This window comes from Triturus cristatus, chromosome 3_1, assembly GCF_964204655.1.
Source record: "Triturus cristatus chromosome 3_1, aTriCri1.1, whole genome shotgun sequence".
Taxonomy (NCBI): Eukaryota; Metazoa; Chordata; class Amphibia; order Caudata; family Salamandridae; genus Triturus; species Triturus cristatus.
The window spans coordinates 329,494,471-329,519,451 of record NC_140583.1 but is presented as its reverse complement, the minus strand read 5'-3'; the positions used below and the strand labels follow the sequence as shown (position 1 = coordinate 329,519,451).

General features: G+C 42.6%; 1 protein-coding gene across 1 annotated transcript in view; it reads right to left on the bottom strand.

Annotated features, from left to right (window-relative positions):
• PSTPIP1 (proline-serine-threonine phosphatase interacting protein 1) overlaps window positions 1-24,981 on the bottom strand; it is a 632,908-nt gene that overhangs the window by 349,363 nt on the left and 258,564 nt on the right. Inside the window, exon 4 of the mRNA XM_085644041.1 lies at window positions 6,480-6,514. Within this exon, the coding sequence (XP_085500167.1) occupies window positions 6,480-6,514 (35 nt within the window). The remainder of the gene's footprint in view (window positions 1-6,479; window positions 6,515-24,981) is intronic.

The following is a 24,981-nucleotide window of genomic DNA, read 5'->3' as shown; positions in this document are numbered from 1 at the left end:
TTGGGCTATTAAGCTGTCAAGACCGATTATACCACGCTATCCTGGTCCTGTCGTAAATAAAGTATTACGCACTCATAATTTCTATAGGTATCAATAGGATCATGCATAAAGCAAGAGGCTGAGTCCGTGGTATCAGGTTCAAAAGGGCTTTATTCCAATAACTCGAGTTATAGGGAGAATGGTTCCATCACCACAAGGGATCAGGAAGGGTCTTCTGCTCAGCATTCTCAAACTTTATTCACAGAGTACAGTATATATACATTCAATAATATACGTAAGCAGGAGTGCTTCAGGCAGAGCAAGAGAGAATGAGATAAGAGCATGTGGGCGTGTAAGTAGGCGTGAAGGTGGGCGTCCATGTGGGCGTCCACTTGATGAGTCATAGGTGAGTGTCATAGGTGGGTGGATACCTGGAGGGGGTTGCGTGATCAGCTGGAACTTTACTGGAACTTTGCCTTACTTGTGCTCAACTCGAGCATGACGTGTAACTGACGTGTAACTGGGGGAAGGCTGCTGTGCAGTCGGGGAGTCTGGAAGAGAGGCCTTCAGTGTCAGGACGACCAGTACATTTTGTATTATCTGATATCTATAGTCCGGAGCAGGGACTGATCTGTGACATAGGTTGCCCATCACCAAGAGCCGATGTGGCACCTATTTCTTCATTTCTTCATTCACTGCGTAGGCCTTACATGGGGGCTATGGGCTTTTCACTGACGTGAGCTTTGCAATCACACAGAAAGAGACAGAAAGGCTAGGCTCTCTCCTTTGCAGAAGGGTTGTGTTTTTATTCCTCCTTCTCCAGGCAGGAATGTGGTTCAGTAGGAGTAAGCAGATAACCGTGCTCAATACTGTCTCGGCACCCCGGACTGGGCCCCTTTGGCTGAGGCCCAAGTGTGCGATGCCAAGGATACGCAGCTGCAGCTCTCAGAGCGTCTGAGGCCTGAAACCTCTTTTCGCCTCTGGCTGAGCCACAAAAATGGGCTTTCATGAAAATGACACAAGTGCAGAAAAACATGATGCAAAACGTGTAGGCCTTAATGCAGATTTTTTTGTTTCTCTCATGGGAGACTGGATGATGGCAGGCCACGTTATAGCATAAGCATCATGATAGACAGGCCATGGAGGGGAAATGCATGGGATACATGCATGTGTACATAAAGCGTTGGTGGGCACATAGGGGACACATAGGTCTCATAATTTTTATTTCCTCAGTCCTTTGACTGTAAACTCTAACTATAATGTGAGTCACGGATCAGGACAAAGAAAAAACAACCAGCAGGTGTTTGCAGTTCTGCAGAGTGCAAAAGGTAGTAGCCTAATGACCTCACAGAGGAGTGGAGTGCAGAAAGAACAGGAGGCTGCGATTGAATCAGATCAAAACAGATGGAGTTGGCTGCCAGGAGCGCTAAGAGTAGGCAAGGGTAACTGACCTATGGAAAAGCTATCCGATAAGCTTGACTCGGGAAACATACATCTGCTCTCATGGAACATCGCTGGAGCAAATAAATGGCTTGAAGAAGGCTGCCACCCTCAAAACTGGGAAACATGTGACATAATAGCGCTTCAGGAGACATGGGCACTGGACGATATACCACTGGCTGGGTACATACATTATACCTTACCTACAGTAAAAAAAAAAGACTCATGGACAGCCAAAAGGGGGTTTGACAGTCTACATATCCACAGCATTAAACATTGAATCAGAACAGATAGTCTTTCCGGGACCAAATATACAACTGATTAAACTTACCTCATGCATTGTCGGCAGATCTGTCTTGCTGATCAATACGTACACACATCCGATAGTAAGGGGAAAAAAGGCCCATAACGCCCAGTTAATTGCTACAATTACAGACATAAGGAGCACATATCTCTTATGGGATATGGTACTGACAGGGGACTTTAACTCCAATTTAAAATATACCCTGGATGAAGACGAGAAGCTAGTAGCTGACAACATATACTGGAACGTCCCACTACAAAACCAGCTAAAGAGAACATCCCAGGACCACGTAGGTCAACGCCTGATAAATGCTTTAGAGTTACTTGGATTGTGAGTAATAAATGGCAGAACAACTGACGACTTTCCACCCAAATATACATTCCATGGAGGAAAGACATGATCTAGACTGGACTATACAGCCATCTCATTATCACTGATGCCATTACTCTCTCATTTGTCCATAGAGTATACAACTAGGAGTGACCATTCTTATCAGCATATACATTTCAGCTTAAAATGAGCCAAACATCAGGCTAATCCTACAACAGAAGGAAGCATCTACATAATTGACCTTAAACGTTTAAAATGATCATATGAAACTATAGAAGCACTTCAAATTAAACTATAGAGGCTGATAATGGATTGTGAAATCGAGGCCCCAAATAAAATCCAAGCATGGGTAAATTTCATTTCAGATCTCACAACAATAATGCCCAGGAAACAACATCAGGCTAACAAAAAAAAACAGAACTATACAAAATTTGACGGAAGGAGTGGGTGCCTTGAAACGTGAACTCAAAAAAGCCATCAGGAGGCTAAAAATAACATACCTCGATCAAGCTGCCTGGGACAACACACGTCAGCTGAGGAAAACTTATAAAAAAAGTTATGGGAAGAAAAGAGAAATAACAATGATAAAAACTGGGCTGAATTACTCTGTTATGCAAAGAAAAACAACTCGAGTACATTCTGGGAAATGATAAATAAATTGCATAGGCCGGTGAACATGCTATCGTCAAACCTACAAGAACACGAGTGGGCTGAATTTCTAACTACAAAGTTTGCAGAAATCACAATTCTTGATAATCCAGCATTGACCAACCAAGAATTAACAAAGGTAAAAAATACATAGGAAAACATCATACAAGGTGGTGGTGATATAAGCAAACTAGGAGAGGACAGCATGAGCAATTCAATAGTAAAGATGGATTCTGGTGCTAACCCAATTGAGGAAAACACTAAACTGCATGGCAAATATGGCACCAGTTCCCTCAGAGTAAAGACAGACCGGTCCCCTCTTCCGGCTGATGAAATAATACGCATAATACAGAAAGGCAAAGGAGACGGTGCTTCAGGACCTAATGGCATTCCTCAAGCCATCTTTAAGAACAATCCATCCTTCTGGAGCGAGCATCTATTCATGTTATTTGAAGAAACAGAGCTACTAAATTGTATTCCACCTAATTGGCAAGGCTCGATAATGACACCTATCTTTAAAAGGAGAAGATAGAACAAATCCATCAAATTACAGGCTAATCGCCCTATTAGATGTCGAAGCCAATTATCATGCCACACTTATTTTGGATGACCTGAAGGAATGGTCAAACAAGCTTAATCTGATTCCAGTCAATCAAACAGGTTTCAGGCAAGGCATAGGGATAATCACAAACATCTTAGCTCTATCACTAATAGCAAACAAATGCAAACTGCAATTCTATTCTAAAACATGGATAAGAATCAAGATAGGAGACGGTTCTAAACTATCCAGGAAGCTGCCTACAACCAAAGGCCTAAAACAAGGTTGCGTATTGGCGCCACACCTTTTCAATTTGTTTATGTCTGATCTTGCACAAAGGCTTGATCGTATTAATTCCCATCCACCGAAAATAGGTAAATTATTACTAACACATCTCTTGTATGCTGACGATGTGGTGTTAATGAGTTTAACTAAGATCGGTCTTCGAAGAGCTCTAAATGAGATGTCAGAATATATTTAATTTAACAAATTAGAAATAAATACAACAAAAACCAAAACAATGTTGATTGGTAATCACCGGAGAAGCAATCAGAACATCTGGCTAAATGGCAACCAGATGGAGCAAGTAACAAGTTACAAATATCTGGGGTTCTATATAGATAATAGACAAAACCATCTAGAGCAAAAAATGTACATGTCACAGTGAACCAGTGCACTTACATTTGCCTTCAGAATACTGGTAAAAAAATTGAATGGACTGTCATACAAACCTCTGCATGCGGTGATGGTGGCCAAAATGCTGCCAACGCTAACGTATGCCAGTACCGCTCTACATGGCAAAGATTCAGACCTTTTAAACCGACTAATAGTCTGAACTTATGAAAATGTTTTCCAGATACATTGGTCGGCTTCATCGGTCCAGGTTTGACTTGGATTTGGTCTCTTAAACAAAACTAAAGGGAGAATGTATACCACAATAAAGCTTTAGTATCGGTTGAAACAGAACGCGGCTACCTCTCCAATTAACAAAGCCTTTTGGACAGAAGTGGATGAGGATTAAAAAATCACCATACGACCAATATCTATATAAATCCTTGTTAACAACCTGCACGACTGAGTTCTGGAATAAAAACTTGCCGTATCAGTCCTTCAAACAAGTAATAAACAAATCAGCAAAATTCCATTCACTACTGCTCGACAAAAATATCTTCAGCTCAAGGTCGCATGCCTGGATAGTGATTAATCACTATAAGACCCTTGCACCAGCACCGTACTACCTGAGCATAACATTCTCAATCTACTTGAAGAAACAATTAATGGCTATATGTTTTGCGAAACTACCGTCGATAGCGGACCAGCCAAACGGGGTGCACATGGGGCCTAAATCATGGCGACTTTGCGGCAACAATAAAGAGGATTTTATCCATATAATCTTTACATGCTCTAAACTTCACAATGCACGAGTCACTTTACTTGGAAAAACTCTTAATGCCAGAGGTATTAGGACCTGCAGAGCTGCAATAATTTCAGGGCTAGACCCATCGGACTCACAATTGAATTGCAAATTTATTAAATTCCTTAATGTCTTCGAACACGCTCTGAAAATTGACTAAAAAAAATCCAGCTAGAAGGTGGCAATTTTTGCATCCTCTGGAGTAAAGCAAGTGACTCAACCTTTTAAACAACAGATCAAGTCAGTTGAAATGGTTGGGACTTTGCCAGTGCAAATAGACGGGGATCTGGACTAATAATTAGAGTATGTTTAATTAACTGTGTTTAATATTTTATCAGCAACATATTGATGTCAAGTTTTAAAAACTGGCAAATTTTATTGATTGTTTTAAATGTCTTTTTATATTGTTAAGGTTTTCACTGACCAAACGATAAAACTTACTTTGACTTTGACCCTTCAGGACTGAGCAGAAACAGCAGCTCTGATCCTCTTCAACCTATCTGTGGATTTTGACACCATCTTCCGCCATACCCTCATCAGAAGACTCCACCACAACGGCATCCAGGGAGACGCCCTCAAAGGCCTTGCCGCCTTCCTCACCGGACACACTCAAAGAATCCACCTCCTGCCCTACATCTCCGAGCCCAAGAGAATCATCTGCAGCATCCCCCAAGGATCCTCCCTCAGCCCCACCTTGTTCAACGTATATAGATTAGCCCTCTGGCCGATATTGTACGAACCCATGAACTCAACATCATCTCCTACATGGATGACACCAAGCTCATCCTCTCGCTCACGGAAGACCCAGTCACCACCAGAACCAACTTCTGTAACACCATGACAAATATCAGAGACTGAATAAGGGCCAACTGCTTCAAGTTGAACTCAGGCAAAACGGAGGTGCTCATCTTTGGAAGGGACACCTCACTGTGGGACGACACCTGATGAACAACCAAACTCAGACCCACACCCAGTCTGACCGACCACGCCCACAACCTTGGGTTCATCCTGGATGGCGAACTCTCAACTCTGTATCTTCCTACTGCTTCCACACCCTTCATATGTTCTGTAAGATCTTCAGATGGATCCCCATCAACACCAGGAAAATAATAAAGCAAGCCCTCGTCAAAAGGTGACTAGATTACGGAAATACACTCTACACTGGAACTTCCACCCAACTCCTCAAACAACTTCAAACCATACAGAACACTGCAGCCAGACTCATCCTCAACTTTCCCAAATGGACTAGCAACACCCCCACCTCAGAATTTGCCACTGGCTCCCCGTCCCAAAGATATGCCAGCTCAAGATGCTAACCCATGCCTTCAAAGCCCTCCAAAACCAAGGCCCTGCACACCTCAATCTCCTTCCACCAACCTGTCAGACAACTGCGCTCTGCCTCCCTTGCCCACTTTCTCCGCATCCACAAAAGCTGCAGCGGAGGTCCCTCCTTCTGCTACCTTGCAGCCAAGCCCCCTCCACCCCCAAACTGCACCTTCACTGTTGGACTTCAGAAAGGGACTCAAGACCTGGCTCTTCAACTAAGACCTATGAGACCTCATCGGTTGGATACCCCCCTGGGTGATTGGCCGCGCTTTAGAAATACTGCTTAATTGATTGATTTATATCAAAAGACTGTTGTCTGGGAAGAGCTCAACCTTTTTCTCTAGGAAAGGAATGAAAATATGAGTTCTCCTGTGAACGAATGTAATCAGAGTCATGTAAAAGCTTGAGTTCAACACTTCAGACATGTTAATATGCACAGACTCAACTGTCAGACATTAATGAACAGCAATTACAATCTTAGGAAATTGTTAATTACTCACGTTGTTTGAGAATATCGAAGGAGGATCTCAGTGTACTGAAAGAAAAAAGAGATGTGTTTATTACCAGAAAATGTTCCAAAACCTCAGAAGAGCATCAGCATGTAATGAATTCTGGCCATCCTCTACCATCTCAAGCCTGCCAACCTTAGAATAGTTTTTACCCTGTGACTGTTGCTAGTCACTGAAACCGGTCCTAGGATGCTTGATTCCGGTCCAGGGAAGACATGGCTTGGCAGTTCGGGTTGGACTGTTCCCATGAGGCACAGGGTCAAGACTGATTTGCATATGGCCATGTCTGAACTGGAGTGGCATGGTGAGCAAACTAACAATGGATTAAACCCAGATCTGTGACTGGGGGTGAATTTTTTGCCAATGTGCAACATTCCATCCATCATTTTGTGTGTTTTGCTAGTCACTGAGGTTTCCATGACCATATAGAGAAATGAGGTCGAAGTCTGAGTTGCTTTAGAAGGTTAATGAATTACCAAGGTGATTGTATTATCCTTTTTAGTACAGCAGACGGTACTTTATTTCTTATAATACACGGTCCCACCACCACATTTCTCACAAATCACTTAAATCCTTGGTGCATAACTCTTTAATAAGAAAGAGAGAGATCATGCTTGCAAACATATAGGATAACAACTAGAACCTCTAGTCTAGTGCATAATGAAACTCCATGCATGTCAATAGACCCAAATCAGGCAGGAGACTCACGAATTCTTAAGGCAAAAATGGCTTTATCTTGACTGTCTCCCATTTGAAATGGCCTCTCCTTCAATAGAAGTCGATGGGAAAAATATGTTCTACCGATAATTCTTTTTAAATCTCCCACTTTCTTCTTCTAAAATGTTGGCATGTATGAACACACATCAAATGCTGTTAGATATTTGTTACAAAAAGATATAGGATTTAGTTTAATACAAGTCAGTTTTAAAAAAAAAGGTACAGTAGCTTGGAATCTGTAGAAACATGCAGAGAGATTCTAAATTTTCCATAATTACCTAACGAGTGCAAAAAAATGAACATTTCTACTTGTCCTGTACATCTAGTACTGAAAAGCAGAACAAAGAAAAGCAATGTTTATGCTCAATTATCTGACGAGCCTGTACCCTGGCTGCTGGCATCAGGCAGTGTGACATCAGTACTTAACTGTAATAAGTTATTACAATTTAGTGGCTGGGTGCGTCACAAGTCACAGATTATAAAGAAATTAGAGAGGCCTATTACAGGGATTGCAGAATCACATGCATTTTGGAGCCATTACATTCTTATCTAGTGCTCCCCACACTAAATTGTGAAACACACGTTGTTGATAAAGAGAGTAGCAATAAAACGGAATTGGATTTGTTCTGGTCTGCTGGGAAGTAGAACTGTAAACCTTATCTATGCTGTCACAAGGGTGCAACTTCGTTTCCTTGAAATTATTCGAGGAGACACGTGTTTCTCCTTTTATCACAGTCAGTGAGAAACACAAATGGTTAATTCAAGAGTATGATATACTTAAAAGGTCCAAGTAGACAGTAAAAAAAGCATAAACAGTGCAGTTTCTATTCTCAATCCCACCCTTAGTTTGAAATGTTTTGAGAATAAATCTTTCAACAGCACAGTGTTCCAAAGCTGTCTAGTTTCACTTTGCTTTGAATGCTGGATAGATAGATTGATAGAAGCGCGCTGGTGACAAGTCTTTAGCCTCGTGTTTTTAAACGTGTGCATTTCGTTTTTAAGGGAAATCTTGTTTTAGTAACTTACGTTTGAACTGCATTTAATTCTGTTCGCACTGCACTTTAGTTCCGCTATCTGCTATCCACGGTCCACCACGGCTTTGTGTGCCGCTTGTGTGGAGGGACGCAGCTCCACCCCCAGCCCTCAATACTTCCGGGTGGATACACTATTTAAACCACATGTTTGGTCCGTTGCGCAGCGGGCGCGCCAAAGGCAAGCCCGTCTGCGCCCGACCGGGACCAGGGGCCATGACCTCTGGTCCGGCCTGGATGCATAGATTGGTTTATCCACCAAGCCATCTAGCGACTTATCAGCCCTCCCCTTCACAGGCATGCACGCTTTTACAATTATGCAACAGGGAAGAAACATGCTTACATTGCGGTTTCTCACTTGGTACTACCCAGAGACCGGCAACTATTACTAAGGGAAGAAGAAACAATAAGCAGGCTGTACAAACTAATAAGGAATTCTCTTTCCTGAGTACTAATTGCCGTTCTCTTTCTAAGCATAAAATGGACATCTTTGATCTCCTGGTTAAGGATCAACTAGATGCTCTATTCCTTATGGAAACATGGCTGCATGAGAGCTCTGGTACAGATGTCGCTGCTGCCCTGCCTTCCAACTACGCCATAGTTAGGAAGGAACGGGGCTTAAAAATAGGAGGGGGTATAGCTATTATTTTTAAGAAGGACATCCAGTGTAATTTTGAGCCTTTAACACTCACGAACTGTGAAGCAGCACTATTCAGACTGACACTAACTCCAAACTTTAACTTTTCTGGAATACTTGTATACCGTCCTCCTGGGTCTTCGGCTCTTTTGGGCCTCTTCTTTTCCCAGTCTAATTATTCCCCTACTTATGAGCTCTGCCAATTTCTCTATTTTGGGCGATCAAAATATCCATTTGGACGATCCTACGTGTAAAATCAGTACATCCTTTGTCTCAGATTTAGCAGGTCTAAATATTCTTTTACAGAATACAGGTCCCACACACGAGGCAGGCCATTTGTTAGATCCTATCTCCTCTAACTTACCCAGTATTCAGTGTTTTCCCGCGCTCCCCCTTTGTTGGTCGGATCACTTTATCACCCAGTTTAGTCTTACACCTTCCGCAAACTCTATGCCTATCACTCCTATCCTAAGGACTCTAACCAGAAACTGGAAAAAACTAGACATCAATGTCCAAAATAAAATACTGTGCTCAAATGTGCCCATTTCCAAACAGAGGATCAACCAGCTTTCTGATACTGTGCAAAAATGTCTTCTCACTGCCATAGATGCTTGTCTCCCCCTCTCAAAAAATAGGGTTAACAACTACCGCCCTCCAGCACCTTGGTTCACTGACACCTTAAAAGTCGAGAGAGCCAAATGTAAAGTGCTGGAATGCAGATGGAGAAACAAGTATGCTTTCGAATCTAAAATTATATATAAAAAGGCTAAGAAAACATACCATAGTCTCTGCAAATCAGCCCGTGCTGAGTATGTTTTCACTACCATTTCGGATGCTCTGAACTGTTCCCAAACCCTTTTCAATATGGTAAAAGAGTTCGCTGGCGCTACCACCTTGGCCAGCCCTCCCCCCTCTTAATAAACAGAAATGTGATTATCTAGCTCTCTTTTTTATCCAGAAAGTCGAAAAAATCTACTTGGATATTACTAGTGTACAGGGCAATAACCCCCCTTTGCTGCAATTTATCAATTCCCTATTAACTGCTCACGTACAACCTCCAGCAGACTTTATTCATCCTGACCAGGATACGCCGCTTTGTACCCACTTAAATAACTTAGGCACCTGGCCCCTACTTAATGTGGCCTCTTTTAAAAGACTTTTAGAAAGTATCAAATCTGGATCTCCTAAAGATTCCCTGCCAGTCTCTGTGCTAAAGCAACTTGAACCATCATCCCTGCTTACCATCATGGACCTACTAAATATGTCCTTGCAGGAAGCCATAGTTCCACCAGACTGGAAGAACGCTATGGTGATCCCTCTTTTAAAAAAGGCTAATGCCGATCCTGAGATACTTTCAAACTACCGGCCCATTTCTTTATTACCGTCTTTTTCTAAAATCTTGGAGAAACATATTCACACTCAACTTTCTGCCTTTGTTGAATCCAATAAGCTCCTTCACTCGTCACAATCTGGCTTTCGAGCTGGTTTCTCCACAGAGACCACGTTATTAGGGGTAACGGAATGACTACGGCGACACCTGGATGCTGGAGATACGGTCGCGCTCATCTTACTCGATTTGAGCGTGGCTTTTGACACAGTGTCTCATACCATACTGGCAAAAACGTTAAGCTCATTGGGCATTGGCGGTCAGCCCTGAACTGGCTAATTTCTTTTTTAACCAATTGCAGTTTTCAAATTTTTTCTTCAACATCTTGCTCTGATTATCACTTCTTACCACATGGGGTGCCACAGGGCTCTATACTTATCCCCCTGTTTTTTAACCTGTATGTGCGACCTTTGGCTGACGTCGCGGAGGAGGCTGGACTGTCCTTGTTTTCTTATGCTGACGACTCCCAAATCATTTTCTCTCTCTCCATGGAAAGCGAGGCCAGGCCCTCCCTCCTTTAGCTTGGCCTAGGTAAAATTGCATCATGGATGCAAAACAATTACCTAAAACTCAATGGAGAGAAGACGGAGGTCCTGATTTTGGGTAATAACAAAGATCTCTGGGGCCCACAACATTGGCCCAGTGAAATGGGAGTACTTCCTCAGCCCTCCAGCCAAGTCCACAATTTAGGCGTTATAATTGATGATTCGCTTACGATGCACCATCAAGCAATCAAAGTGTCCTCCACATGTTTTACCATCTTGAAGTGGCTAAGAAAGATTTTATGGATGTTGCCCCAGCAAACTCAAAGAACAGTAGTCCAGGCTTAGATTAATTCGAGGCTGGACTACGGAAACATTCTCTATCTTGGATCTAACAAGGTAGTGACTCGTAGACTGCAGACGGTGTAGAATGCTGCGGCAAGATTACTGTGCAGGGTCCCCAGATTTGCTTCTGTTTCCAGTCATCTGCGGGATCTCCATTAGCTCAGGGTTGAGAACCGAATTAAGTTCAAAGCCCTAAGCCATATGTTTAAAATCAAAGTGAGAACTGCTCCTTCATATCTGCAGTCTTTGGTCAGCCCATATGTGCCCTTGCGGTGTCTTCATTCATCGACCCAAGAGAAATTTGTTGTGCCTAGAACTAAACTGTCTCGGATGGGCGGCAGATCATTCGCATATCTTGGTCCCTTATTATGGAACGCACTTCCTTTAACTATCCGGAGTGAAACGGTTTATACACAATTTCGTAAATCTCTCAAGACCTGGCTTTTTAACGAGTAGCGAATTTAAGCTGACACCTCTTCTTCTAGTCTTTGTCGGCGCCGGAAAACCCTTTTTGAGTACCTGTTGTGCATTATAAATTTAATAATAATAATAATAATATTGGAGGGACTTGTGTATGTGAATGTGTAACTATTCAGTACTCGTGTGGACTGAAAAAAATATTCAAAGATACACCGAAGAATCAATGGCTGAAAGGGGAGTGACCCTATAATCAATCTCTGGACCTAATTACAAGTGCCCTTATAATCCTGCTGGGGCCCCGGATGCAGGCACTATTAGGATTATGAGGTCTGCAGTAACTTGATGGATCCTGTGCATTTCATATAGACAATAATGTCCAGATGAAACTCAATGGAGAAATGAGGAGTTACTGGAGAAATTGGACACTGTGTTCCCAATGCACAGAGACATTCTAGGTATTTCCCTTCCCCCACACAAACTGATGACCCTGGTATTTATAACTCCATGAGAAGCTGGAAATTTTGACCAGGTGCTGGGGCAATTGTATGAAGTCAGGCTCTTATTTATATTTCTTGCTAACTTAGCTCTGGCGGAGAGTTGAATCGGTGCTTAATTTGAGCCGCTGGTTTCTGGTGCTCAACACCGGCACTTAACTTTCAACACAGGAACTTATGACAGTCTGCCACATTGTAGCGCTGTCTGTCTAATTTAGATATGAGCAAAATAAGAGATGTTTATTAATTCAAAAGACATTAAAAAGGAATAATACCTGCCGCCCAAGCCATCCTTATAGTGTTGGCCGCCTGGAATAGTTTGAATTGTCACACTTGTAGAAGTGTGATGGTTAGTAGTTGTTTTAGTACTGTCATTGGCAGTGCTGGCAGGGACAATGGGTGGTGAAAGCTGCAGTGGCCTCCTAACGAGGGCCCTGGTACTTTTAAAAATAAATAATTCTATATATTAATATTTTATATATTAAATTCAAAACTAGATTGACTGTATTTTTTAATCTATGAGAATTTTGCTAAAGAGCAGTGGTGGCCCGTACTGTGGCTGAGCAGTTCGGGTAAGCACACACGTACACTCTCACATCCCCGCACCCAATTACAAGCGCACACACATAATCACACCCGTCTAACCAATATACACTCACTCACACTCCTCTATTCACAGGAACATACACGCGTGCACACCTATTCACAGCATGCATGAGCAAATACACATACATTCATACACTACATACATGCACCTAACATTCACATGCACTTAGCGGGCCATAGAAGTGACATCCGGTGGAGAAGCTGGAAGTCCTCAGTGATTCCTGAAGGCTTTGGGATGGAAGCAGCTGATGCAAGATCCAGCCACCATCTCCCTCTGACTGACTTGTGGGTTAGCCAATGACGTGCTCCTTCCCTAACTCATCAGAGCGTAAGATGGGTTCAGTAAGAGTTGCTGACCCCACCCCACTCTGTGATGAGGTGTAACTGATAGATAGTCAGTTCTGGGCACTTCAGTACTTAAAGTTGAAGCACCCGGGTCCGTGTCTATCTATCGTGAGGGTGAGGCTCTCACAAGACTTAGCTGGGCTGATGAGGTCATGCCCTCAGGGCTATGAAATCTTGAGCATAGCAAAGCTTGGCTAAGAGTGCCAGGTGACAGAGCATTAGGGCATTTGAAGCACCTGGCTTCCTGTACTAACCATGATGAATGCCGGGAGAATTAATGCTATAAGTGTACAGCCTATATGTATGTGGTTTACCTCATGCCCTGTTCCTCACTGTGTTATATACAAGGATGATTATGTACCCCTATTGTGATTGTCTATCTCCAATGCTGCAACCTGTACCAAGTGTCAACAAGAAAAAAGAAGGGATGACCCTGTCTGCAGTATCGTTGACGATATGTTTTTCTTATTGTAAAATGAAAAACAAAGTTTTAAAAAAATTGTCTGACAGACACACATCATACTTAAAAAAGTGATTGTGGGCCAGGTGCCTCCGCCCTTAATGCTGAGCTGCGCCTGTTCAAGAGTACACTGAAAAATACTATTGAAAGGTTATACTATTAAAAGGTTGGTAGGATTGCAGATTTGGATCATTTGAATAAATTACCATCATGAGAGTGTTATGATAATATATTATTTTACCCAATCAACAATATTGTCAATAGAGGATTGTAAACATATTTCAAAGGAAACCAGTTCTGAGCCTTGTAGTAATAGCTGGGAGACAAAAAGCATATAGATATGAAATTTAGACTTGTAGAGTGCGTTACTACCCTGAGGTGTCTGAGCGCTATTCAGATGTGTTGCCTAATATTGCTTAGTAATGATGTGAAACAAACAGAGTTTGCATAGTAGTTAGCAGCATTAGGGAACATATACAGAGTATATATGGGGCAACCCATAAGTGATGGTATGCACTTGGGTAGGTTTAAATAGCAAATTTGTGATGTACAATCTGCATTATGAAATCTGATTTTATTAAATGAACCTAAGATGCTCCTTTTACATTCTGACAGTATCTATAAATTGTGTGTTTTAGCTAAAGTAATAGAATTGTTTAATTACGTGCAACCTTGTACCTATGCAATCCAAACTGAGGTAGAATTGATTGACCGCTAAGCACAGAAGGAGGTGGTGTACTCTAGAACTAATGAAAACCGATACCTACAAAGGAACATCAAAAGTTTCCTTCGGTCACTGTGCATTGCAGATCCTCACTTTGAAGACATCTAGGGGTTTTAATGATCTTATCATTGATTAATATCAAGATCCAAGAGCCCTCTAGCCAGGACAGCTTTCGCTTAGGACCATAATTGAAAGTCGATGAATGAGCTGAACTATAGTTGGGAGCCAAGGCTCAATGCCAGCCTTCCCTTCTCTGTCTTCATTGCTCAAGATGGACTGCGCACCCGGCCTTTTAAGGTATTGTTTATCGTGTGTGGATGTCACTGCATAGGCATAAAGGCAAATTGGATTTTTAATTGGATTCTGGTTGAATTTCCATATCAACCAGACTAGTGCACAATAATCAGAGGGACAAACAATCTCTTTCTTTTTTTGACTCTCTCTCTCTCTAGTAGCTTTGGGCAAGCCCAAGGTATAACTATGCCAGAGGTACTGTGGTGGCTAGAAACGTATATCCACAATGTATGTCAGTAAAGAGGCACACAACCTGTGATCCGGATAAAGGCAGATATACAAGTAGTATAAAGTATGATCCAAACATCCAGACAAAGTGAAAGATGGAACTGGAGCTAACACATAAGAAACAACTGAACCATTTCTTAAAACGGCTATAAACCTATACCATCAGAATTTCCAGCTGGCGTGAAAACAGTTCCATTGATGATTTTCATAAACAATACATAAAAGAGAGGAACTAAATACAACTAAGCTTTGAATTGTTTTCAGACAAGTTTAAAGACCTGGGTCCAAGTCTGCCAGCAGAAGAGGTTTGAACTGCTAAAGAAAGCTACCTCTTGGTGCACTATGCGATAAATCGCTCCTTCAGACAGCACACCAGGAGAAGCCCTGCGAGAGGCTGTCCGGATATGGGGCAGGTCAGCCATAATCCATTCCTAAAGTGCTCTGAAAGTTAATTCGCACTTTGGAATCTCTGGGGATTTGTTGAGATGCTTGCATTTGAGATGATCAAATACACTAGGACAAAAGCACTAGCCGTAGCCACATCAAGTGGCAAGGGTGCTACGTTTTCACAGGCCATCGAAGAAATTACAATGGCATCAAATCACGCTGTCCCCAGCTGAACCGGTCAGTTGCCAAAAGAAGTCAGCAGTGGCGGCTTTAATCTACTTACTTGAGTGCTTTGTGCAGCAAGTTCAGACCGTCAAAAAAGAGCTGAAGCGTATCTACACCACTTGGGGTGGTGACGTAGTCTTACCATCAAGATTAGAGGTGCTTCAGCTCCACAGCTAAGAGACAGTGCTTTACAGTCTTCTAGGCACTTGGTCTTTCTGCACACAAACATCAGCCTGGCTCCAAACCTTGCTGCAGAAGTCACACAGGTCCTTATGATCAGTCAATAAGTCATACCTCTTCCACAAGCTTCTCTTTAATGCTTTGTGCAATGAATCTCTGAAAGGCACAAAGCTTTTATTAAACAATCCACTTGGGTTCGCCCAAGAGCGTCTTGTGAAGTGGTTTAAAGTTTTCCAATGAGGAGTGCTACTGGGGCCCATCTGCTACCACTGGCTCAAACTAAGCGCTGTCCCAGGGTGGCCGCCATAAATCGCATCAGAAACAGGATTTACCATTAATTTCATACTTTCAGGGTGTCTTTATTTTAAAAGCAAGTGTGGTACTACACTGTCTTAATCCTCACACTGAGTTTTAAAATAAAGAGACTCTGAAAGCGTGCATTTAATAGAAAATCCAGTTTCTGTTACGATTCATGAGGATAGAGCCCACTCATTCTCGGCGACCAGCACTTATTTTTCCTCAAAAGACGTTGATCCAGAGTAAGAGAGTGAAAACGAAACCAGTAGAAACATGCAATTACTTCAATTGAACAGCCGCGGTGCATCCATTGGGGCGTAGGGGCGTAGCCCCACCAGCCCAGCCAGCCAGCACAATGATGAGCACAGAGCCACAGAATCAGACAAGTCAACTACTCAACTCAGTCCGAAAGACTCGAGAGTTCGCAAATCGCACGCTGCGCGCGCGCTCGCAGTCAGCATTGCAAGTCAAGCAGTCGGCATTATTATGCGTTCACCAAAGATTCAATCGCGGCGCTGAAGGGGGTGGGTGGGGGCGGGGCTGAGTGACAGCAGAGAGGTAGCTGCTGCAATACTAGTGCGGGTAAGTGCGCATGCTCGATTTTGGGATATGACCATCCCGAACATGCGCAATACCCAAGTTATGATCGTATTGGCCAATAGATAGCCTCAAGCGAGTCAAGCCAGGAAAGCGAGTGGGGGGGAGTCGGAGCCGAGGGTTGCTTCATGCAGCAGCCCCCGGTCTCCTAATGGGCGAGCCGTCATCAGTGCTCTAACCAATCCAATCCTGGCGCTGCTAATGCAGCATCTGGATTGGCAGAGACACCGCGCAGCCTGAGACTGAGGGCAGGAATTTGCCGCATTGGGTGCCGCACGTGGGTGGGGTGGCCCTGCCGCTGTGCTGCACTGTGATTGGCCGGCATCATTCGTGATCGTGACGTGACCTCGCTTGCGCAGGCTCCGGCGTCACCGCGTCGTTACTCAGTGCCACGAGTCGACACGACTGTGACCACGACTCCGAGACCTCGTGCGGTGCAGCCACAGGCCTACTACTTAGTTTCACTCTCTGGCGATTGATTCGATGATTCGAAGTGTGAACTAACTTAAGTAAGTCTGCAGCAAAATTGTTGGAATAGAATAGTAATGGTTTTCGTTTGGGAGCACTGAGCTTGTTTTAAAATAAATCGACTTTGATATAAATAAATTAAGATGCGCACAGGGACGTTCATCGCGCACAAATCAAGAATATTGATTGCTATATGTTGAATGGCAGCATTTTGTAAAATACGATTTATATGCTTTGTTTGCTGGAGTGTTGTTGAGCTCCGTTTCTCATGTGGGCGGCAGAGTTCTCTGGTTTCAGGCTCCAAGTATCCACAGGCTTACAATTCCTCTTTTTTCAATTTGAAAAATGCCATTAGCAAGAGTTCCCATATATTAATGCTTTTTTGCTTAGAGACAAATTTGGGCTTATTTATTTTGTCAAAGACAAGTTAATGATGTTGCATGAGGCTCAGCCGGTTTCTCTTTTCCCTTTCACAGCCTCCGGCTCGGCCTGCTACAATGCTGCCGTCTGGGGAATTAATATCGAAAGGAAGAAACAAAATTGAATTTTAGTCGCTGTGTAAGATTTGTCTGCACACTTTTAATTAACCGCTTGTGTCAGCATTTGAAAGACAGTGAGTGCAGTTGGTTCCATACACATTTCAATCAAACTTAGCTAATATTCTTTTTGGTAACCAGCGAGCATTTAAAGATCCCTCCATTTACTACATTGCCCTTGTAACACATTCTTATTGAGACGCTTACTTGTGTAAATTTCTCCACGTTGCTGAAGCGTCTGATTTACTTTACAAATCGCTACTCGCTAGCGTTGTGGTCCTGGTTGCAAGCGTCAAAGGTGACCGATTTTCTGTTGTATTTTATCTGCTCTCGCGTTTCTGTTTTGGCGCCTCTCTCTTTTCTTTGGGTTAATTCCCAGAAGCCCAAAGTAATCATTACTTCCCGAAGATTTGCCCTGGGGCATCCTAGCTATTGTAGTCCAGTGAGAATAGTCTGTACATGAAATTCACCTGGGCTGGGACGATGGGTCAGTGAATGGCCCCTCGGTTAGCCACAAATTCGGCTAAGTGAAGGCTGCAAGTGTCAATCGCAGCAAGGCGGGCTCAGCTTTACATGCTCCTGAGGTCGGTGAATTACAGTTCCTACCATAACAGTTACTCATTGGGTGGCACCTCAAACATAAACATTGGTTGTATTTTCCGCCTCTGTGAGTATTATTTGTTTCACCAGTACTAACGGAGGCCTACCTTCCGGTTCCATGAAACTGGCAAATTAGGAAGTTTATTACCAGGTCTCTTCTTGGTAAGATTGGTGTGTGATGAATGATGGTCTAGAAATCCGCGGCTGCGCTTTTTTGATTAAAGTTTGTCTTTTCTCTTTTTTTAGTATGTGGGTGTGCTATATATAGCTCATGAAGAAATCTCGGCAGAGTTCCCACACCTGCCCACACTTTAGAAGATGCCCAAATCTCCCCAAGCCTTTTACTCACTCCCAGTTAGTGGAATACTATGAGTCTGCCAGCTCAGGAATGACTCACTTCTGCAAACTTCCACCAAACAAAATCCGCTCATCACACCGGGCAAATGATTCAGTACTAATATTAAATAATATACACATTTACATTTGACGAAAGAAAAATGGATAAATTAGCAAACGTCTGGGAGTACCTGCCACAGAACTCTGAATTATCACAGCAAAAATTGGAGCGTTATGTTTTTTTCCCCGCAGTCTTTGTTTCATTACCCTACTGTTTCAAAAATAAATTGTTATCTTTTCATTTTCAGCACCTGACAACCTGAAACATTACCGCATTTTGGGGCAATTTTCCAGCAAACAACAAGAGGACCCCAACTTCCTTTGCTGCTCTCTCACCCGACCCCGGCTACAACCCAGCAAACACCAGTGTTAAAGGTAAGGAAACTGATGCTATATATTTTTTTACATGGGAGTTAGGGGTATGTATGTGGTCACTCTCAAGGCCCTCAAGCAGTGTCTTTCAGTGCCTCCAGCAACCACTATGGCACAGAGAGGAAGGAGGCAGTACGGCTCTATTTTTAGCAGTCATTTGAGATGTATTAGGATAATGCACAAGATATATGTATAATGTATTTATACTGAATTTTGATATTATTGCACTGCACCTTATACGTTGTACTTTGATTATTGACAGGTTTCTTTAATATATATATATATATTGGTAAGGCCAGCAACACACCATCATGAATACAGTACAAGAGCTGATTACAAAGTCATTCCAGTCACGGCCACTTGAACAAAAACTACAGATAAAACAATTAGGACCTCATCAGCCTAAAATAAACCTACAGCAAACTAACCAGGACAGAGGAAAAATGTCAAAACGTACATTCTCAAATGCCTGGTACACAAAAGCTGATTGGCTTACAGGGTGCCCTATAAGAAATTCTCTGTTCTGCTTCCCCTGCTTGCTGTTTGGCGGTGACTTTTCTTGGACACGGCAAGGAATGGTCGACCTGAAGCACATCGCTGAAAAAATAAAGAAGCATGCGCTCACAAGAAATCATCTGGAAAACCTGACAAGACTGGGAATGTTGGGGGAAGACGCAAAAATTGAGCAGCAGATAAATGATGCGTATCGCAAATCCATTCAAAAACAGAATGAAGCTGTTGATAAGAACAGACAAAATCTATCCAAGATCATTGATTGCATTCGTTTCTGTGGTGCTTTCGAACTGGCATTGCGAGGCCATGACGAATCAGAAACTTCCTCAAAACCTGGGATCTTCCAAGGCCTAGTGGATTTAATGTCAACCATAGACCAGGATTTGGAAAGACATTTAGCACATGCTACAGTCTTTAAGGGCACCTCTAATACAATACAAAATGAACTCCTTGACTGTATGCTCGAAATTATAAGAAGCCATATTGTGCAAGAGTTGCGAAACACAGACTTTGTGGCTATTCAGGCTGATGACACCACTGATGTGTCCACTCAAACACAGTCCGTGTTAGTGTTTCGGTACCTTGACAGTGACAGAAACGTTGTGGAAAGATTTTATGGCTTCACGCATTTAAGTGACTCTAGTGCAGCCACCATCACTGAAGCAATACTGTGTCAACTGGACTTAATTTTCCCGGACCTGCCTCAAAAACAAAAACTTATCGCACAAAGCTATGATGGTGCGTCCGTAATGAGTGGAAGCCTTAGTGGAGTACAAAAACAAATTCAAGATGTGTACCCTAATGCTCATTTTGTGCACTGTGATGCCCACCAACTCAATCTTATTATGCAACAGGCGGTATCAAAGATCAGAGAGACACGAGTTTTCTTTCAGGATATCGGAGGCATAGCAGCATTCTTCACACGTTCCCCCAAAAGAACAGAAGCCCATCATGAGATTGTGGACAAAAGCGTACCAAGGGGATCCTCAACTCGTTGGAACTTTCACATTCGTACAGTCAACTTAATCTTTGAACAGAGGGAGGGCCTTGAGAAATGTTTTGTCGCCATAGCATCCAGAGCAGACTTTGATCACACAAGTCAGAGTGAAGCCCATGGCTTTATTAGAACACTACAAGACAAAGAGTTTCAGTTCTTACTGTTTTTATTTCATGACATAATGATTCCTGTTGATGTGTTATACGATCAGTTGCAAAGAAAAGACCTAGATACTGTCTCTGTGAAAGCCAATACATCTGCATTTGTACAACAGATTATGAAAGTGAGAGATGGGGTTGAAGATTTAGAGAGCAAACTGCCGGAGCATTCTATTTTTGCAAACCGCAGACAAAACATCACCTCTCTGGTTCGAATTGGAAAGGAGATATGTGACATTGTAATTGTGCAGGCGAAAGAATGTTTTTCATTCACAAAACATTTGGTGAGTTCGACTTTATTGCAAAGTAAAGAGTTTGCACAATATGATGAATCCTTCCCTGAGCGTGCTCTGAATCAGGCTGTGGAAGCATATCCTATGCTCAAAAAAGAGCAGCTGAGAACTGAGTTAACTGTACTCTACGGAATGCCTGTGTACCGGAAGGCCACAAGCTCCTTGACTTTGCTGAGTTTAATTCATAAACTGCATATGGAAAACTCACTTACAGAGACAGTGACTTTACTAAAAATTGTGATTACGACTCCAATGACAACAGTAGAAGCTGAACGATGTTTTTCAGCCTTAAAGCGCATAAAGACATTCCTCAGGAACACCATGCTAGAGGAAAGACTAACAGCCTCATGCATCAACCCAAAATCCAGTCGGTAAAATACCGATTCGCTAATAGCTCCCGGTATTAAGTTAAAAATACCCAATCCCAATGCATCAACCCAAAAGCAGAAATCGCTATTTAAGGAATCCTTAAATAGCGATTCTTTAAATAGGGATTCCTTAAATACCGATTCCTTAAATAGGGATTCCTTAAATACCGATTCCTTAAATAGCGATTGCATTTAAGGAATCCCAAAGTGAGATTCCTTAAATGCAATGCATCAAAGTTAAAAAATTAGCGATTCCGCTAATAGGGGGAGCAAATTACCATGAAGATGAACTGCATGGTAATTTTCAAAAACTTTGAAAAATGCACTTTTGTGCATTTTTCAAAGTTTCATGTTGCGCACACACATGCCCTTAGAGCATGTGTGTGTGCAACATATGTGCACATATCATTTTCAGGGGTGCTATAGGGTGTCATTTTGACACCCTTGCACCCTTGAAATTGCATGAGCAATTAGCGAGAACCTACTGGTACTCGCTATTTGCTCATGCAATCTCCGATTCATTCCTATGGGCCTGGAGGCCCATAGGAATGATTGGGACGGCATTCCTTAATTGCTACTCGCTATTTGCTAGTAGCAATTAAGGAAAGTTAAGGAATCGCTATTTGAATAGCGATTCCTACATGCATAGCCTTTTGCTATTCCTTATTAGCGAATCCTTATTTTTCGCTAATAAGGAATCGCAAATGCTAATGTTGATGCATATGCCCCCAAATGCTTTGGCGATGCTATCTGTAGAGAGCAAGCTAGTCCAAAAGATACCGGACTTCAACATGAAAGTAATTGACAAGTTTGCTACACTGAAAGACAGACGTGCGGATTTCATTTACAAAAAGTGAATGCTGCTACTTGTTTGTTGAATACAAAAAATTCTGATTGAGGTAAGAAATGCATTGTTATCTCTGTTTTCAAAAGTTTTGTAGTGTTTGTTCTATTTGGAGACTACACAGATTTGCTCACCTTTGTTCACTGGCCGGACCTGTCTCCCGCAGGGTGAACGATTCGTTGCTTGTGTTGCCTATCAAACCTTTCCCCTTGGCAAATTGCGAAAACCTTTATACCATTTATATTTGGGGTACTTGCGTGGACCTATGTGAAGTGTGTGTACAAAGCTCAGCTCAACCAGAATCACGGTAACAGCGCATTGCGCTGCCTCTTTTATATTCAGTATATTGTAAGACTGTTTTTCTTCCCCCGCCTTTCCTTGTTTTGTTTCCCTGTTTTCCCCTTGCTTGCCATTCGTTACTCTAGAGTCTAATATTCAGTATGTTGTAAGACTGTTTTGTCTTCCCCCGCCTTTCCTTGTTTTTTTTCCCTGTTTTCCCCTTGCGTGCCATTTGTTACTCTAGAGTCTAATAGAGTCGGAAGGCCGTAGGGGAAGACTGTGGACTTTTCTTCAAGTTCCTGACGCTCCTGCGGAACGAGCCTGGCAACCATTACACTGCTGTGCAACTTCTTCTACTCTTAGAGCTGAGATTTCCATGAGTCTTATAGTCTGAATTCAGCACCTGAGCATAATAGGACAGAATGTATGAAGCTCTGTGGTAATACTGAATAAGCAGCTACCTATGTTATGCCATCTATTAATGTAATAACTGCACTTTCACAATTGCTTTATTAACCTTCCTGCTTTCTCAAATTTGCTTGAAAATGCACGATTTTTCTTCTTTTTTTTCAAAATTTTCTTGGGGGGGGTAACCCCCCTTTTGGGGTTCGGGATCGCTCGCTGCGCTCGCTCGCTACGGTGCTGTATGCTAATTAGTTTGCGCCCCACCACTTTAAAATCTCACCCACCGCCCCTGCAATTGAAGCACGAAGACTTCAACTCCCACAAGGCAACATGTCGTCAAATAAAAGGGGCTGGAACATGGTCTCCTTCCAACATAGCCCGAGGTGGTAATTTCAGCCACATCAGTTTGTACTGAGCTTTGAACGTGGATTTGTGCTATTTTTGGGTATTAGAATAACGATAGGGAGAAGTTCCGTGCTCTGATCCTGTCAACAAATGCTAGTGAAGAATAGCATTAAATTATTAACACTTATGATTCTCTCTTTCCTATAACAGCGATAAGAGGATGTACTAAGAACATTTGTTATATCTTGTTAACTGCTATGTTATATGCTACATTATATTCTCTGGTATGTTATAAGTTACCTTATATGTTATGTAATGTTTCCAATTTTCTCTTTTTACTGATTTTTACAAATAAATATAGACTAAAACTATTTTTCTGGCTGTATTTATTTTTTAATTATGGAAAAAGGGTTTTCTTTTGGACGTTTCTCACTGCTGGTAATTATGAGTATTAGGTAAATAGTTGTACAGGTGAAAGGCAGGGGATGATGGATAAAGAAATTGTGTCCTCACCCGAATGATGTTTAAGTTTTCTACGGAAGCTTTAAAGGGGATGGTCTGTCTGTGACTTGATGTGTACTGTGCCACCTGATGGTGGGCTCTGATATATTGTGCTACTGCGGGTACCGAATGAAGAATTGCCTTTCCATTGTTGTTTTGTACGCACATCCGTGTGCTCGTTGTTTACTTGTTATAAAAAACAAAACACAACATTTTTTTAAAAGATTGGCAATGAAAAATGTCCATCATCAGCAACGTAAGCATCTCATTTAGCTCTGAGACCAAAACAGTGCCTCGCTGCTAGTATAACTGATGGATAGCTCCAGCTTCAGATGCTGATTCAATAAAGTATGCACGTTGACATGATGTGTTTGTCTTCATGATTTTACAGATCCAGGCAAGTTCTGCAGAAGGGCAAGTTTTGTAAAAGTAATGGAGCTCTTTTTAGAACCCAAAAATGTTGTTCTGATTTTTTGAGAGAGGAGGTCATCTCTCCTGTATTAAGTGAATAATTCACCAATTTGGCTATACAAGAAGCAATGTTATTGACGACAACACTAGGTAGCACATCAAATGAAAACAGGAGCAAATTAAATGGGGTTAATAGCTCCTTTCCTGGCTCTTTGAAGCAACTATCTATGAAGGTAGGACTGAGAAGCAGAAGTAAGCAATCAGAGTTCACAAATGACTGGAAAACTCTGGTTGGATCTATGGAGAGCTTTCAGTTCCCTTGAATTCCTGACCTCAAGAAATTCCAAACTTCCAGCAAAACAGGGGGTGAAGGCTCCCAGTAAGATAAAGGCCCAACTACAGACCCTTGAGAAAGTGGACTCAACTTAACAAAGAAAGGTAGAGCCAGAAGGTAGAGGTGAGCCCATGTGACAAAAGCTCCTCAACAGGGTCAGAGGGGAAGTGCAACTTCAAGGCACAAACATGAAACCCTGAGCTGGAACAGCGCCTGTCATATAGACACAGGAGAGCTGCTTCGGAGAGGCTATGGGTGGGAGCCCCCTGGAGAATGAAGGCGTAGAAAATTTAAATTCCATCACCCCATGTGCTGCACAAAAGAAAGCAGGGCCACAGAGACCATGAGGCAGTGGGGCGGCCCAGACTTAAAGAGGAGCGGAATGGATTCAGCATGCTGTCCAGCTGCATAGCCAACAAGAACAATGTTGGGCCTCAGAAGCATCGGGAGGATCTGTCGGGTGCCTCCTGTGCCTGCACTCTGTCTTCCCATTGCTATGCGGGACACTTGGTGTGGACACCTCCCAAAAGATTACTAAAGGAACACTGATAGTGCCACTACAGTGAATGCCCCTCGTGGCAAATGAATAAAGTTGACCCTCACACCGAGGAGAGCATGCAGCACCAGGGGACAAGCTCGGGCTGACAAAGTCACTGTGTCGTGGGGGATCCTACTCAACAGGAGTGTTATGTGAGCTTGCATATCTCATTCACAGGGTTATGCAGGCAGCAAGGCACTGATCAGAGAAGACTAGCTGCTGCACCCTGGGCTCCGAAGCATCGACCGGAGTAGGTGCTGAAAATAGCATTCAGTAGTT